Source organism: Ovis canadensis, chromosome 19, assembly GCF_042477335.2.
Source record: "Ovis canadensis isolate MfBH-ARS-UI-01 breed Bighorn chromosome 19, ARS-UI_OviCan_v2, whole genome shotgun sequence".
Classification (NCBI taxonomy): domain Eukaryota; kingdom Metazoa; phylum Chordata; class Mammalia; order Artiodactyla; family Bovidae; genus Ovis; species Ovis canadensis.
Genome location: NC_091263.1, coordinates 16,400,673 through 16,417,917, shown reverse-complemented (window position 1 = coordinate 16,417,917; position 17,245 = coordinate 16,400,673). Strand labels below are relative to the sequence as shown.

The 17,245-nt window shown below is 43.8% G+C and overlaps 1 protein-coding gene across 5 annotated transcripts in view; it reads left to right on the top strand.

Moving 5' to 3' along the window:
* SLC4A7 (solute carrier family 4 member 7) overlaps positions 1-17,245 on the top strand; it is a 124,327-nt gene that overhangs the window by 27,760 nt on the left and 79,322 nt on the right. For all 5 annotated transcript variants that reach the window (XM_069561187.1, XM_069561186.1, XM_069561191.1 and 2 more), the window contains exon 2: positions 15,064-15,145. In XM_069561187.1, the coding sequence (XP_069417288.1) occupies positions 15,064-15,145 (82 nt within the window). The remainder of the gene's footprint in view (positions 1-15,063; positions 15,146-17,245) is intronic.

Genomic DNA, 17,245 nt, shown 5'->3' with positions numbered 1-17,245 from the left:
AGGACATAGACCTGAAAAGCACTGGGAAGCAATTTGCCGTGATTAAGATTTGTACAATTTTCACACCGCAGCAGGCTGCAAATTCTGAGTCCTCATAGACTATGAGCCAGGAGACACTGGACCACATCCAGGAATATAAAGCAAAGTGCAAGAGTTTTATGGTCTAAAGGCACTGAAATCGTAGAGAATCTGTTCTCCTATTATGTTAAAAATCAAAATCAAAAGATGCTTGAAAATAACCCATGTATTTTCAAGTGCCATGTGACGTTTACCAGGGATCTTTGACTTAGCCATTGAAAGCCTTTCAGTAAAAAGACTGGAAAAGCACAGAGCGTGATTAGAGAAGAAAGCATTTAAATTAATCAGAAATTAGTATCAAAGATACTTTAAAACCCACATGTAGGCAGGTTCTTCTTATTCTCATTATACCTAAGTCATGAAGAGACGGACTCGAGTAAATGTTTGAAAGCGTACTTTGAGTAATGGATCCTTTTCTGATGGTTCAGCCATTAGTCTTGATTCTGAATGAGATAGTATTTAAGTAATCCTAATCCTCCCAATTATTGTTATTTTCAGTTAGGACCTCCATGTGATGAATTTTGAGGGGATACAGTTCAGTCCATTATTAAAAGACAAGGAATGCAGAAGCAACAAAAATAGAAATGAAGAGTCTGCGTGAGAAGATGTGTTCATATCTCGGACTTGACAGCCTGTGCCTTCCTCCTCCATGGTGAATCCTGAGAAGGTCTTGTGCCAGTGTCTGTCCTCTGTCTTCCTCCACTTCCTTCCATAACATTCATTTTTCAACCCACAGTTCCCTGAGATTCTACAGTTATTAGTCTAAGATTCCTGCCACTCAGGGCCCATTCATTTTGTTTGTTGTTTTTTTGTGTGTGTTTCATTTGTTAGGGGCCATTCATTTTAAAGGCTCATATCTCTTATTTATTCTAGCAAATCTCATAGTTTAATTTTTGATTACAATTTCCTTTAATCCGTTTTCTCTTTGCCCTTTTTGGAGCTCATATTATTTGGAAGTTGAGCCTTCTGAATTCATTGTCCGTCCCTCATCTTTAATGCTTTCCAGCCCTTCTTTTTGCTGCACCGTTTGAGATGTCTCATCTTCTAAGCCTTTTATACGGTGAAAGTCTTTCGTTTCCCAGAGCTCGTTCTCTCTTGCTCTGTTTCTTGGTGCTCATGTAGTTGTTTATACTCGTTTTCTTTTAGTTGAAGTAAAACATAAACGTGGACCAGTGGTTAGTGTGACCAGGCAGCAGGAAACAAATGCGTGTCAGCTCTCACGTTAGGAAAGAGATGGGGCGTTGCTGGCGCTCCAGTCACTCTCTCCTCCCTCCCGCTCTAAGGTAACTCTGTCCCGACTGGAAGCACAAAGGACCGTTGTGCGTGTTTGGCTTTTTTCTCTGAGACCGTGTCTGTGAAATTCACCCCTGTTCCCGCCTGTGGCGGTGCCCCGTTTAGATCACTGCTTCGTGGAATCACAGTTTATGAATATGCCGCAGCCTGCCTGTCTGTGTGCTTGTTTCTGGATACGTGGACCATTCCCAGTTTCATGCTAACTATGAGCAGTGCTGCTGTGAACATTCCTTTACGTGTCTTTGGTGCATGTATGTGTACATTTTTGTTGTATGTGCTGGCATGGATTTTCCCAGAAGTAGAGTCTGAGACAAAGTGTGGTGGTGGTGGTTTAGCGGCTAAGTTGTGTCCAGCTCCACAGACTGTCGCCTGTCAGAGTCCTCTGTCCATGGGCTTTCCCAGGCAAGGATACTGGAGTAGCTTGCCATTTCCTTCTCCAGGGGATCTTCCTGATCCAAGGATTGAACCCAGGTCTCCTGCATTGCAGGCAGATTCTTTACTGCTGAGCCACTAGGGAAACCCTGCAGGCAATTTACTTGTAAACTGAGCCCGTGAAGCAAGAGTGATGGACAGGGAATGAAAGAGGTGCAAGGGAGCCTCTGTGAGCATCAGCTGGAGATGGGCTGCTACAGTGAGGGGCTGGCGCTCAGCCCGGCAGGCCCTCCGAGGAGCCTTGTGGACCGCCTGCCTGTCCTGTCAGAGCCGCCTGCCCGAGGGATGGGGAGGGATGCAGGGCATCTGCTGCTCCCCAGCACTGTTGCCTGGAAAATCCCGGGGACGGAGGAGCCTGGCGGGCTGCCGTCTGTGGGGTCGCACAGGTTCCGACATGACTGAAGCGACGCAGCAGCAGCAGCAGCAGCAGGCCTCACTGGTTAGGGGTGGCACCAGGGCATTCCCTCCATGTACTTTTGGGTAGTACGTGCATACATGCCTTTGAATGCTTTTTAACACAAGTTTTAAAATTTTAGGATTAACTAGAGGCCACATCTTAGAAGGCTTCATTATAAATATAGAACAGAATGTAAGTGTAAGTATTATCAGTCTTGTTATAAAAACAAATTTAATTGAAACCAGGATGTGGAAGGGAGAATGTAAGTGAAAAAGCTATATGTGGGTGAAAAAAAATCTTTTTTTTTTGGTAGGATAAACAGATACTGTCTCAAATGGTACGTTATTTAAAATTATGATGGCAACTGTAGCTACTAGGAAAAGTTACAAGGCAGAAACAGAAAGTAGTTGATGTCTGGTGAGTGTAAGTGGGTTGCGAGGAATGCTTGTTCAGGAACAATTCAGTAAAACTTGAATTTTCTTCCATATACAGGTTAATTTAATAAATTATATTAAAATCTTAGTTTCCATATACTGATACAGAAGAATCTTTAGGATTTGTAAGTGGAAAAAAAGCAAGTTATACAACAGTGAGTTGTATGTAGCTCCGGTTTTGGTGAGTATTATGCACGCGTGCACACACACACGCACACACACACACATGCACGTGTGCGTGCGCACACACACACACACACACACACACATGCTGCTAGGTCGCTTCAGTTGTGTCTGACTCTTTGCGACCCTGTGGACTGTCACTGGCCAGCCGCCTCTGTCTGTGGAATTCTCCAGGCAAGAATATAGGAGTATGTTGCCATTTCCTCTTCCAGGGATCTTCCTGACCCAGGGATTGAACCCAGGTCTCCTGTGGCTCCTGCGTTGCAGGTGGATTCTTTACCACTAGCCGCTGGGGAGTCTGCATGTGTGTGCACACACACGCACACACACACGCGCATGTATGCTTATATTTGTGTGATAAAGATGGAGAAAAGGTTGAAAATGGGGCAGAGAAACCAAGGGAATAAGTGAGACTGTTTGGACTCATGCAGATATATTTATTGCCGAGTGAAATAAGCCAGACACAGAATGACATAGCCTGTATGATTTCACGTATACTTGAAAATATACGTATATGAAGATATGAAACAGTCAAAACCATAGAAGCAGAGTAGAACGGTGGTGCAGGGCCCAGGAGAAAGTGATGACCAGGGACGCAGAGTGTGTATGAGTGATACACGCGGCGTCGTGCTGACAGCTCTCAGCACCGCATTGTGCACTCAGCATTTTTAAGGGCAGATCCTACGGGTTAAGTGTTCTTACCACAGGCACACCCAGGGCACTTGCAAATAATAATCGCAGTGCGGGGATGAGAGGAGACTTTAGAGATAATGGCAGTCGCCTTGGCGCTGCTGGTGGTCTCATGAGTGTGCTGTGCTGGGCCAGGTCGGTCCAGTCTGTCTGACGCCTTGTGATCCTATGGGCGGCAGCCCAGCAGGCTCCGCTGTTGCAGGGTTCTCCCGGCAGGAATCCTGGGTGGGTTGCCGTTCCCTTCTCCAGGGGCTCTTCCCGACCCAGGGATCCCGCGTCTCTAAAAGTCTCCTGCGTTGGCAGGCAGGCCACCTGGCGCCGCCGGGGAAGCCCTTCGTGAGTGTATACTTATTCCCAAACCCACTGACTTGTATTTATTAAATATGTTAAGCTTTTCATGTGTCAATCATACCTCAGTAGATTGGTTTAAAAGGAACATTAAGTATTCCTGTAAGATAAAACTGAAAAATCTCTAATGGACCAGCCTGATTAAAATTTCCGAGTTTATATGTTGAATTTGTATCTTTATTTTGTCAAGAAAGTAGTAAACCAAAACTTACTTTACTTTTCTCTTTAATCTGTAAAACCTGATTTAAAGCTTTTAATTTGAATATTGGTTTAGTAGTGTCCAGGATAGCATCATAACAGCTAACATATTACAGAAATGGATCTTCTGTATTTTGAGGAAGAATAACAATTTGTTCTGCAGTTTGGGAAGTTAAAAATATATGTGCACCTAATTCCTCCTTTTCTCCTGAGGCCTCTTAAGCTGCTTATTTCTCTGCCTCCCCTTCTTCTGCCCATGTCCCTGAGCTGAGGGCTCCTGTCACCCAGCTCAGTGAGACACACACCACACCGGAAGATGAACCGCTTAATCCTAGAGGGAGCACTTTTTGTGGGCGGGAAGAGAGCTTGAGTCTGAAGGTCCGAGGGGTGCTGCTTTTAGCTGTTATCCTTATGAATATTTAATTTGGGGGTAAAATGATAATTAAAGCCACAATAGAATTTATTATTCCTGTTACTGATATATGATCACAATAAGTTGGTATAAATACAGCAATGGCGAAGAGGCAAAACTCTCTTCAGGTGAAAGCATATTTGATCTTTCCTGAAAATTAGATGAAATTAAAAGTTAGATTTAACTATGTTGTTGAAAATTAATTCTCTGAAACACACATGAACACACACACACCCATTCCATATAGCGTTAGCATATGCTCTCTTTTTAATTAATGTAGAAAGGTTGAAGTTGAAAGCTGGTTGCTGCATTCCTCTTTCGGTATTTTCAGTTACAGCTGCGTGTGTTTATTACCTGGCAGATCTCTTATGCTCTGACCCTGTGTGAGCTGCAGTCATTAGCAGGAAGATTAGGTGACTTAGAGGACGGTGATTGGCTGCAGCATGAAAGCAACTTAGAGGGGTGATTTGTGCAAAGCACAGTGACCTAAATCAGGTATGTCCTTACTGCCCCTGGGCTCTGCGAGGGGCTTGCTGTAGTACGCTGTCAGAAACGAGGTGTTCACATACCACTATGGAAAGATTTCGCCTGAAGAAGTTACTTGTATGTACCTGCTTATGATCTTGTGTTTTACTTACAAACCAGTTTGAATCTTTCAGAGTGTAATAGTGAAGCTAGAAGAAATGTCAGGCTTATTAGCACTGGCTTAGAATAGTGATCATCATTCTCTGTGTCTTTGGCTGTGCAAGTCATCTGCTGAAAAGTAAATCCTTGCATGATGTTAGCAGTGTTGTAGCATTTTTAGTAATTATTCTGTAAAATATATATTTTTGATTAGTTGGTATTACTTTAAGCGGTTTTATATGGCTAAGGTATTAGGAAAGAAATTACTTTGTCTTAATGGTTGAATATGTTTTGAAGCTAAGCTGAAGTATTTGAGAACTCTGAAATTGCTTTCCATGGTCAATAAGCATAATTGATGGGAGATGTTCCCTTCTGGGCTCTAGCCCTCCGTCTTACAGTGAAGAAATTACTTTGTGATGGGGATCGTCTGATGCTGTTGCAATAGTGGATTTTGTAAACCTCAGGTGTCAAAAGAGGAAATAGGCCGAGTCTGCGACTGTATTGTTAAATAACTGTTTAGCATTCCCTTTCCTTAATTTTATGCCTTTGGCATTTTGTTAAAAATCTCATTTTTGATCATTTGACCAAAACAGTACAAATTGTGGATTTTGCTTAAGTAACTATGAGAGGTAATAGTAAGGTCTGTTTGATACAATGCTTAGTTTTGTTTGATGTTGCTGGGCATTCCGACTTGTAAATTGACGTTTGATTTTATAATGGGTTAATGCTGGGCTTTTTTGTTTGTAAACTGATTGATTAAATTCCACACTGTTAAGTGCCTTTCTATGTTTGACTGTTAATTGTGCTCACAAGGAGGTGTATCTATCCCATGTAAATTTTTCAGCCCAGTGTCTTGTCCTTTGGAACACACACAGCAGTCACTGCATTTAACCAAGGGCAGGCCCTGCTTGGTGCTGAACAGACAGCGGTGAGTGGAACAAACTTGATTCCCTTCTGCTTGGAGCTGATTGTTCAGACTGGAAAAGTTAAGCAACTAGTTACATAAACATGTAATTACATGTTTAATAAATACTATAAAGGAGCACTGTGTGTTCTTGGCCTGTATAATAGTGACCTTGCACTGTTGTCTCCTGGCTAAAGAACCACAAGTCCCTTAAGCTTTGTGTGTGTGTTAAACGAGAAGATTGAACTGGAAAAGTATGCCATACCTGTGGCGTACTATGGTGTATGGATGGCGCCCCATCCATACCTGTGTAAGGCCTGGAATGGAGAAGATAATTCACTCACCCCTTGAAGTCTTATCATGGGGAGCCCCCCCCAGCTGTAAATTAATTGATAAGCTGGCAGTTTGATTATATTACAGTTTTTGATTCACTGATGTAGCCCCTGTATCTGGAATGATGCTTAGGCACATAGTGTCCACTCAGTAGGTATTTTTTGAATAAATGGATGATCCAGGCTCCTAGTCATTATTTAAGGAAATGAGACTTCTCTGTTACGTTTTCTATCAGATCCATGGGGTCAGAGTTAATAATGAGGGAAAGGGTAGGCAAATAGACCATATTTGTGAGGGGTTTCCTGGCTCTTTCCTGTTGATTTTTCAGTGAAAATAATCCAGTGAAATTCTAAAAATGCCTAACCCCTGGCTGACCAGAACTGGGCAGTCTTGACGGAATACCTGCTACGCCTGCTGCTGTCCGGCTTCTCTGCCTGTGTATTTTCTGTCTTTGCCTGTGCATTTTCCTTCCTCGTTTTCTGTGCATCTTAATTATTGATGGAGTTGGCATAGTTTTTTAAAAGCTCATTTCAGAATTAGATTTTTTTATTCTCATTTCTGTTAATATGGAGAAGGCAATGGCAACCCACTCCAGTACTCTTGCCTGGAGAATCCCATGGACAGAGGAGCCTGGTAGCCTGCAGTCCATGGGGTTGCTAAGAGTCCGACACGACTGAGCGACTTCACTTTCACTTTCTGTTAGGTTATATGTACTCAGTGGGCTCCCCAGGTGGCGCTAGTGGTAAAGAACCCGTCTGCCAATGCAGGAGACATACGAGATGTGGGTTCGATCCCTGGGTCGGGAAGATCCCCTGGAGGAGGGGATGGCAACCCGCTCCAGTCCTCTTGCCTGGAGAATCCCATGGACAGAGGAGCCTGGTGGGCTATAGTCCATGGGGTTGCAAAGAGTCCGACAGGACTGAAGCGACTTGATAGCCTAAAGTAAGTTTTTTCTGTGTGTTTTTGGTGAGTGTGCTGAATTAGAACTGGAATGAAGATCTCCTCATAGCAACAGTGCCATGAGTATTTGTGATTTATAATTTCAGGTAGACCCTGAGGAGGCTTTCCATCTGTCTGTGACTCTTGTGCTTTGTATTGAAGTTTCTGACAACGAAGTATCTACTGACAATCTCCTTTATTATTGGAGGCTGTCACGTGACGACTTCATGGCTTACACCTCTTTGAGTTCTGTTGCTCTTAGATTCTTTGACCTCTTCACTTTTTCCCTTTGTAACTTTCCTTAAAGCTCAGATTGTCTTTAGTGTTAATCATGATATGTGTTTGAAATAAAAATTTCTGAAGCTTTGTTCCAGTGTCGAAATCTACTCACTTCCTCCTCTGTCTGTTGACAAAGCATTTTTTTCAGGGCTTCACAATTATTTCTGTGGGAATCATGTGATTACCTGAGTTTAAAATTTGCCGTGTTAAATTGCATTAACTTTCCGTATGCCTTTTACTCCTCTTCCACTTATTTTAGAGTAATGCGTTAATCAAAAATGCCAGATGAATTCTTGAGAAACTATGAATATCATTTTTTGGCTTTTTATCTTGTGAAATAGTAATCATTGATGATTTCCCCCCTTTAGATTAAGAAAGGTTATTTGCTTACTCTTAAGGTTTTTGCCCATAAATTTAAAGGTTTTTAAATATTAAGGTCAACTCTTGGTGATGGGTGGGATGAGTTTGGGAATATTTGGAAGACACTTGAGTTTTGTAGGACAACATTACTATTTATATATACGTTGTTAGATTGCCCTAGGAATCCTGGGAAAATATTCTGACATACAAATCAGGCTTTAGAGCACTACTTAACAGATTTAGAGTTGCTTATAATAGAGTGAGAGTATATAGTAACTTCACTGTTTACTTATGAATTGAAATGTGTATTTCCTTTTCTGAAGGATGAAAACAGTGTGAATGAAGTGAGAGTGGTCCCTCTAAGGTCTCCTAAAGTGGTTGAGGGCAGGAAGCAGTCTCTGTTGCAGTACGATTGAATATGTGAGGCTGAGGTCTGTAGCTGGAGAAGGCAGTGGCACCCCAGTCCAGGGCTCTTGCCTGGAAAATCCCATGGACGGAGGAGCCTGGTAGGCTGCAGTCCATGGGGTCGTGAAGAGTTGGACACGACTGAGTGACTTCACTTTCATACATTGAAGAAGGAAATGGCAACCCACTCCACTGTTCTTGCCTGGAGAATCCCAGGGACGGGGGAGCCTGGTGGGCTGCCGTCTATGGCGTCGCACAGAGTCGGACACGACTGAAGCGACTTAGCAGCAGCAGCAGCAGCAGCAGAGGTCTGTAACGTGACCAGGGATGTGGTGGGCAGACTGGAAAACATGGATGGATGATTGGGCTCCACCTAAGCCACTGGGTCAGCATCTCCAAGACTGGGCACAGGAAGCTGAATTTTAACAAGCCCTCTCGGTATGTGTGAATTTATTAGATAGCATAAATCCTGAAAATTTCCTAACTAATACGGTTCTAGATCCTCGTAAGAGTTATTTGCCTTCTCTTGGCATTTCATCCTAGGTACTTAATGTACTTTCTATGAATAATTATCCTAGACGGCCGTAATACTATTTCAGGATACATGCTGAATCTTCACATCAGTTTTAGTGAGGAAATTAATAGATACTTGTTTCCGTAATTGTTAAGGTTTTCTAATTAGTCTAGTTTTAAAGCGGTGGGGCCAGTGAGAGGGTGTTTTTGGTCTCCTTTCTTTGATTGGGTGAAGTGCGGGCTCTCTGCGGCTGTGCCCTTGTGCTTGGCACGTTCCCATGGCGCCGCGCCCCACAGCTCCTTGCGGGGTGAGTGACCCTCATAGATGAGGACGAGGCGCGTGCGTGACCTGGCTTGCAGAAGATTGCATGTTTCAGTCTGCTTCTGCACTCACATGGCTAAAATAAAGCAATAAAAAAACGAAAGCAAAGCCCAGTGAGCTCAGAGGTCTGCCCCGACTGCCAGAGGTAACCAGCTTCGCTGCTCGCTCGCCTGTCCTTCCCGTGCCCGTTGCGCGTGCTCAGATAGCCCTCGTCTGGGGGCTCCTGAGCAGAAGCTGTGACAGTGTGCAGTACGTGCAGTTCTCTGCCTCGTGGGTGTCTCGCTGTGTAATGGGTCTTAAATGTTTTCATGTCAGTGTATAGCGTGTTCGTGTTTTAGCAGCTCGGTATTCCAGAGAGCGTGCTGCCGTTCCTCTTTTAGGGACCCTGGGGGTGGTTTCCAGTGTTTTCCAGTTGCAAGCTGTAGTAAGTAACCTTGTACATATGTCAGTTCATATACAGAGAATTTAAACTTTCTGTGTGATCTTATGTGGATAATTCTTAAAGCTGTTTTCTTCTATGTTATAGAGCAGATTTATTCTGAATAATTACCTTATTTTATAAATAAAAACTTTAAGCCATGGCAAAATAATTTTCTGAAGATTAGAGTCAGAAAAGCTTGCATTGACACCCTTATTCCTTTTTATTCTTCATTTATTTGCGCTTTCTCAGTGCCTTGGATTTGTTTCATTCTAGGCAGGCTTTATAAGGACTGGCTTGTTGGCTTACTCGTCTGAGGTTAAGAATGAAAACAGTTTGATGTCGAGGTGGCTCTTGGCTTTTGCTATTTTTAGTTTTCCACTATGTTCTTGAAGTTAAAAAATGAAGGAGCGTTCTTTTCCTAGTTGCAGATTTAAAAGTAACTGACATGTTAAATTGAAACTTGAATTTGTTATTTTTAAAAATTACCAAAATTGCATGTTTATTGTAACGGGAAAGTAAACGCTGTAGGGTTGTCTGTTTCTGTGACACAGTGTCAGTGGCTTGATGTTTAGCCTTACAAATAGTTGCTATTTCCATGCATTTTTTGTATATATTTTTAAAAGGAGCAAAGTAAAACTGTATTTCATATGGTATAGTAACTTAATCTGTGGTAAGCATTATCTGGCTTAAAGCATTATCCTAAGATGGTAGAATTTAAAATGAGGTATATTTGCTTCAGAAATGCATTTCTACCTTGAAATATCAATGACTTCATTCTGAGGGATTTTTAAGATCTAGCCATGTGCACCCTGCATTTTTAAAGCAGTTTTATTGGTTTATTTATTTGCCTGCACCGGGTCTTGGTTGTGGCTGTGGGATCTTTGATCCTCACTGCGGCATGCGATATTTTCGTTGTGGTGTGTGAGCTCTAGTTCCCCCACCAGGGACAGAGCCGGGGCCCCCTGTACTGGGGGCGCAGTCTTAGCCACTGGACCACCAGGAAGGTCCCTGGACCCTGCTGATTTTGTTGAATTACTTGTACTATGTTGAGCTAGGCATTGTGTGTGCCTACTTAATATTTGCCTTTAAAACTATTTCACAGTTGTTGGAAAGGAGATAACGTTTTTAAGGGAAGGGAGCAATACAGATACCTGCTCCCTGCCTTTTTTTTTTTTAACAGTGTTAAGTGTTGTAATTTTTCCAGACCTCAAAAATTTTAAATTTAGTTTATTTTGCAAGTTACCTGTGAAAGCATTCTCATTGAAAACCCAAACATTAACAATAAAATAATACTCTCACTTGGCTTTCAGTTGCTTACTCAAGGCTTCACAGAGTCTAAGGAAAGCAAAGTGGGTAAGCTGGGAGAAGATGAGTTTTCAGGCATTCTCTGTGTTACATGCCCCCCTTTTCACACGTGGCAGTATTTTTCCATGGTAGATGTTTAGAGGTCAAAGAATATGCGTATTTTAAATAAATACTGTAAGCTTGCCCAACCTCAGCTGCTTCTGTGTTAACTAATTATTAGTGGTACATCTAAACATGTAAATGCATCTTTGATAGAAATAAGAGGTTATTATTGTTGTTAGGGATGAGAGAAAAAGTGTATTGTTTTGCTTCCTTGGCAGTTCTTATGAAATGGAACTTTGGAATGGGAGCAGTTAATCCCTTTTAGAATACTCAGAGTGTTTGCTACCTCTTGGATCATACAACTCCTGTCTTTTGTTTAAGAACAGAGGTGGCTTCTTTTTTTGTATCTCCCTGCACGCTTAGTGGCTAAATCGCATGAGCTCATCGGAGGGAACTTAAAGGTTTCATGAGTGTGGCATGCCTAATGGATGGCTGATTTACTGGTTCTTCATTCTTGTATGTGTTTCCTGCTTTAGCCTCTGCTCATTTCTAGAGGAGTGTGACTGCTGTGAGTTAGTTTAATCACACATACAGTCTTCTTTAAACTTAGTTCATTACATGAAAATGTATCATGGTCTACATGGCCTGCCCCCCAATTCTTTACATATAAATCCTTAGCAAGTTATTTAACTTACGAGTTTCATGTATTGAATTGAATCCCAGTCCTTTAGAGTCATATACCTCTTGGTATCCAGGTTTGTTGGATTCTGCAGTTTGGATATCTAGCCTCCCTCCAGAAATTAAGTTTGGATATTGAGATCTGTGTTTTCCTAATGTACTGTGTCTGTTTCTGAGTTTTGAGTAGCAAGTAGTGAGGGTTTGGATTGCAGTGAATTTATTTGAAAATTTAATCAAATTGATTCAGTTCCTGAGTTTTAAGATATGAGAATTAGGACACTGAGAGTTTAGATAGCCAGGAAATAGTTGTATATAAATTTCCTTTGTAGGCACTGAATAAAAAGCTATACCCCAAAGTAAGATATTTTAAGGTCAAGAGTTGGATAAGACCTTGAAAGATCATTTTATCCAAGCAAACTCCAGTTTTGGTCCTTTCTGGAACACTGATCCTTCAGGTGGTGCTTGGACATGGAAAGTGATGAGAAGCTGACTGTGTGACGTGTCCTTCTGATCTGTTGCTCTAAGTGGAGAGGAGGCGCAGGGCAGTTAGAATAGCGCAGTGGAGAGGAGGCGCAGGGCAGTTAGAATAGCCACAGGGGCCATGGGGATGGTTGGGAGCTTGTCTCCCTGCGGAACTTGAAAAGTATAACCTGATGGGTAAAATAACTTTCTTCTGGGAAACTAATAGTAAGTGGAATACTAACAGGGTTATAATTAATATTATTTTATTCGTATTCAATTCTCTTATATTCATTTGCCTCTCTTGCCTACGAAGTTATCATTTAAAGCTTAAGAACCTTCAAAAAGAACAGATTACTTATTTCCTTCTTGAAGGCTTTTTTGCCAACCCTCCTGCTTCGTGCTGTGCTTAGTCACTCAGTCTGGTCTGACTCTGCGACCCCGTGGGCTGTAGCCCGCCAGGCTCCTCTGTCCATGGGGATTCTCCAGGCAAGAATACTGGGGTGGGTTGCCGTGCCCTCCCCCAGGGGATCTTCCTGACCCCGAGATCGAACCCAGGTCTGCCGCACTGCAGGCAGATTCTTTACCATCTGAGCCACAGGAAAGCCCAAGAATACTAGGGTGGGTAGCCTATCCCCTCTCCAGCTGATCTTCCCCTCTCAGGAATTGAACTGGGGTCTCCTGCATTGCAGGCAGATTCTTTACCAGCCGAGCTACCAGGGAAGCCTGGGAGGAGTGTAGTGCTCTAATTTTGTCTGAATAGAAACATCGTCCATTTCCTGGTGCCCATCTTCTTCTTGCTCATTGCCCTCTTAATTGCACCCAGCTCCTTTCTGCTCCTTTCTGGCTTTTTGGCCCTTTCTGGACATCCTTTTCTTGCATTCATCCCTTGCTTTGATCCTCTGACAGAGGCGCTGTGGGACGGGGTCTCTCCAGGATGGGTCTGTGCTGAATGAGGTTCCGTGTTCTGGATTCCTGTGTACTACACACGTTCACGCTCGATGAAGGGATCCAGGTTACGCTCGAAGTTCAGACAGGCCTTTATGACATCAGTCAGCTCTTCCTCAGAATCTCTGTCTGCCTTTTCAAAACCTCAGTGTCATCCTCTGTCGTGTATCCCAGACCCAGGTTTGCTGAGCACAGGAGGGTCCTTGTGCCCCGTCCCTGCTCCGTGTACTCTGTTCTCCATCTCCGTTACCTGAGGCTGAGCAGATTTCCCTGAGGCGCCGGAAGTGGCAGGTGGTGTCCCCCTTGTCGGCCTTGCCCACAAGAGGGGGTGCACGGTGGCCCTCAGGAGCTGTGCCGGGAGGCCTGGGGGGCCGTGGAGTGGGGGTGCACTGTGGGCCTCAGGAGCTGTGCCGGGAGGTCTGGGGGGCCGAGGAGTGGGGGTGCAGGGTGGCCTTCAGGATCTCTGCCGGGAGGTCAGGGGGGCTGTGGAGTGGGGGTGCACTGTGGCCCTCAGGAGCTGTGCCGGGAGGCCTGGGGAGTCATGGAGTAGGGGTGCACGGTGGGCCTCAGGAGCTGTGCCGGGAGGTCTGGGGAGTCATGGAGTGGGGGTGCACGGTGGGCCTCAGGAGCTGTGCCGGGAGGTCTGGGGAGTCATGGAGTGGGGGTGCAGGGTGGCCCTCAGGAGCTGTGCCAGGAGGTCTGGGGGGCCGTGGAGTGGGGGTGCACTGTGGGCCTCACTGGATCTCTGCCGGGAGGTCTGGGGTGCTGTGGAGTGGGGGTGCACTGTGGGTCTCAGGAACTGTGCCGGGAGGCCTGGGGGGCCGAGCAGTGGGGGTGCACTGTGGGTCTCAGGAGCTGTGCCGGGAGGTCTGGGGTGCTTTGGATTGGGGGTGCACTGTGGGCCTCAGGAGCTGTGCCGGGAGGTCTGGGGGGCCGAGGAGTTGGGGTGCACTGTGGCCCTCAGGAGCTGTGCCGGGAGGTCTGGGGGGCCGTGGAGTGGGGGTGCACCGTGGCCCTCAGGAGCTGTGCCGGGAGGTCTGGGGGGCCGAGGAGTGGGGGTGCACTGTGGCCCTCAGGAGCTGTGCCGGGAGGTCTGGGGGGCCGAGGAGTGGGGGTGCACTGTGGCCCTCAGGAGCTGTGCCGGGAGGTCTGGGGGGCCGTGGAGTGGGGGTGCACTGTGGGCCTCACTGGAGCTGTGCCTGGAGGTCTGGGGGGCTGTGGAGCTCACCTGTAGGGGGAAGGGGCTTCTGCCATCTGTCTGAGCCAGTGACACAGGATCTTGTGCACACTGAGTTCATGATAAGTAGTTTATGAGTATTCTATCGTGTTCCTTTGAAAGTTAAGTTAGTCGAGAAGCGACAGTAAAGCTGAAATTCTCTTTTAAGAATAGTCTGTGTGATGTATTACAGTGAATATGGTTAGTCTTTTTGTTGAGCAGAAAAGTGGAACAAAACTGTTCACAGCTCAAAGGTGGACTGTCCTTAGAGGCTAAAATTTGAGTTTGGCTTTTCCTTTGTAGACAAAAAAAAAGTTCTTACAACTTTGGTTCTTAGTGATTTACAATTGAAAGTGAAACATGTTAAGTCTATGGACTTATTTTTGACCATTGTACATTTAACCATAATCCAGTATCTAGTACTAATATAGGTGATTTAAGTGGGATTCTTTCTGTCTAGAATACCTAAAAGCAAAAAAAAAAAAGTGTTCTATATTGATATCTAAGGGTTTCCCTCAAGCCAGATTTTCTGTAATTTCTGATTAACTTCTAATTTCTGAGAGTCATTCCACTGAAGTGAATATGTGTACCAGTTACTTAGTAATTTCCATGGAAGCCCAGAAAATCTTTGTCATTTCAGTTCTTTCCATGAGACTTTAAATGGTCTTCTGTGGATTAAAAAAAAAAGCCTATAAACATACTTTTAAAAGAATGTAGTTAGCCACAGTATGAATTCGGTTGACAGGAAGGTCCTCTGTTACATATTTCTGGCCGTCTCAAATAACACACCTAGCAGTAGGCCCTCGGTGTATATTGATTTCATGAATGAATGAGAATAATTTCTTTTTAGGGTCCTGATGAAGAAGCTGTTGTGGATCTTGGCAAAACCAGCTCAACTGTGAACACCAAGTTTGAAAAAGAAGAACTAGAGAGTAAGTTTGTTTAAAGTAACTTTTGTTTAGCAATATAAATTACTACTGAGTGTCTGTTAGTGTCCTTTAAGTTTTACTTATTTGTTGAAACTATTGTTGTTGTTGCTGTAGAGCATTCATTTATAAGAGTGTTCAACACTTTTCTGAACATAGTTTAATTTTTCTAAACATAGTTTAAAGAATATATTGCAAAAACCTGTGCAACCACTACCTGTATCTACAAAGAGAACATTCCTTGAAACATAAATATCAGAATGATTTTCAAATTTTACTAATGGTCACCATTACTTACCTTGGAAATCGAATGCCACAATTATAAAATCAGTTAATTCTTTAAATTTTTTTTTTTTAACAAGCTGCTGCTAAGTCGCTTCAGTCGTGTCTGACTCTGTGTGACCCCATAGACGGCAGCCCACCAGGCTCCCCCATCCCTGGGATTCTCCAGGCAAGGACACTGGCATGGGTTGCCATTTCCTTCTCCAATGTATGAAGGTGAAAAGTGAAAGTGAAGTTGCTTAGTCGTGTCAGACTCGCAGCAACTCCATGGGCTGCAGCCTACCAGGCTCCTCCGTCCATGGGATTTTCCAGGCAAGAGTACTGGAGTGGGCTGCCATTGCCTTCTCTGTCTAACAACCTGGGTAACTTGAATTAAGAGCAAAATATAATGTGCCAGAATAATAAGCCACAGTTATCACTGGTGTCATCTAAATGTTCATTTTATGGGTCTGTTAATCAGCCTTTTAAAATACTTATTAAAACCTCAGCATAGAATTATGTAGCAAATCAGTTATTTGCCAGTCTGTTTTTCCTGAGCTTCCCTAGTGGCTCAGAGGTTAAAGCGTCTGCCTGGAATGCCAGAGACCCAGGTTCGATCCCTGGGTCGGGAAGATCCCCTGGAGAAGGAAATGGCAACCCGCTCCAGTACTCTTGCCTGGAGAATCCCATGGAGGGAGAAGCCTGGTAGGCTATAGTCCATGGAGTTGCAAAGAGTCGGACACGACTGAGCGACTTCACACTTCATTTTCCCTGAGCAGGAAGAAGTCCTGACAAATGGTTTTGTTTTTCTTTCTTTCCTTTTTTTCCAAAATAATTTTAAAAGTCACAGAAGACTTGCAAGGATAGTACATGGTGTCCCCTGTATATACAGCTTTTTCTAATGTTAACGTTTTATTTAAGCATAAGTTTATGAAAATGAAGAAATTTCCCCATTTTCCATAACCTTGCCACTTTGGAAGAGTAATAGTTACTAGTAGAACATCCCAGAATGTGGGTTTGTGTAATGTCCTACTGTGACGTGATACTCTCATAGGTCATAGGTGTGTGGGCAGCGTGCCACGTGTGATGGCCTCTCTCCCCTGTGGACAGGTGAGACCAGCGCACTACTGTTGGTGATGTTAACCCTGAACACAGGCTACGGTGGTGATCATAGCTTTTTATGTAGATCATAAATTTTGATAGATTTATTTTGGGGTCTTTTTGAGACCTACATTAAAAAAGAAATTATAGTTTAATCATTTCGTTCCGATATTGAGACCTACACTTTTAGGTTGAAGTCTTCAGCTGAATGGAGCCATTGCTTTACAAAAAGAGTTGGAAAGAGACCCAAGTAAGTGTTCTGTACGTTTACTTCCTGAGATGGACAAAACGCGTCTTTCAAAATTGACTTTAAAAGTTTAGGCTTGCGAGGGCTTCTGCAGAGACTTTGATTTACCTAGAAGCTTGATTCTGTAAATTGCAAGCACTGGAGAGGTTAACATTTTCAGCAATAATTTTTTTAGTTCAGGTGTACCGTGACCCACGTGGTCTGCCACTTGGCTGTCACCCCCCATGCAGGTGAGATCCAGAGAGTGAAGAGAGCCACTTGGCTGTGGTCCTGGCCCCTTTGGTAACCCAGGCCTTTCACTCTTCATCCTTTGCACATCTTTAAATTTCACTATAAGGTATGAGGGAGAGAGTAGGTTTATCTCAGAGTCTCACTGAATAGGGCTTTGATGAAATAAAGTTGTGATGGAGAACACGAAAGGAGACAGTAAAAGCAGGAAAAATAGTAAGGCTCCATCTCCCAGTCTCTGGATTCTAGCATATTGTTACTTATTTCAT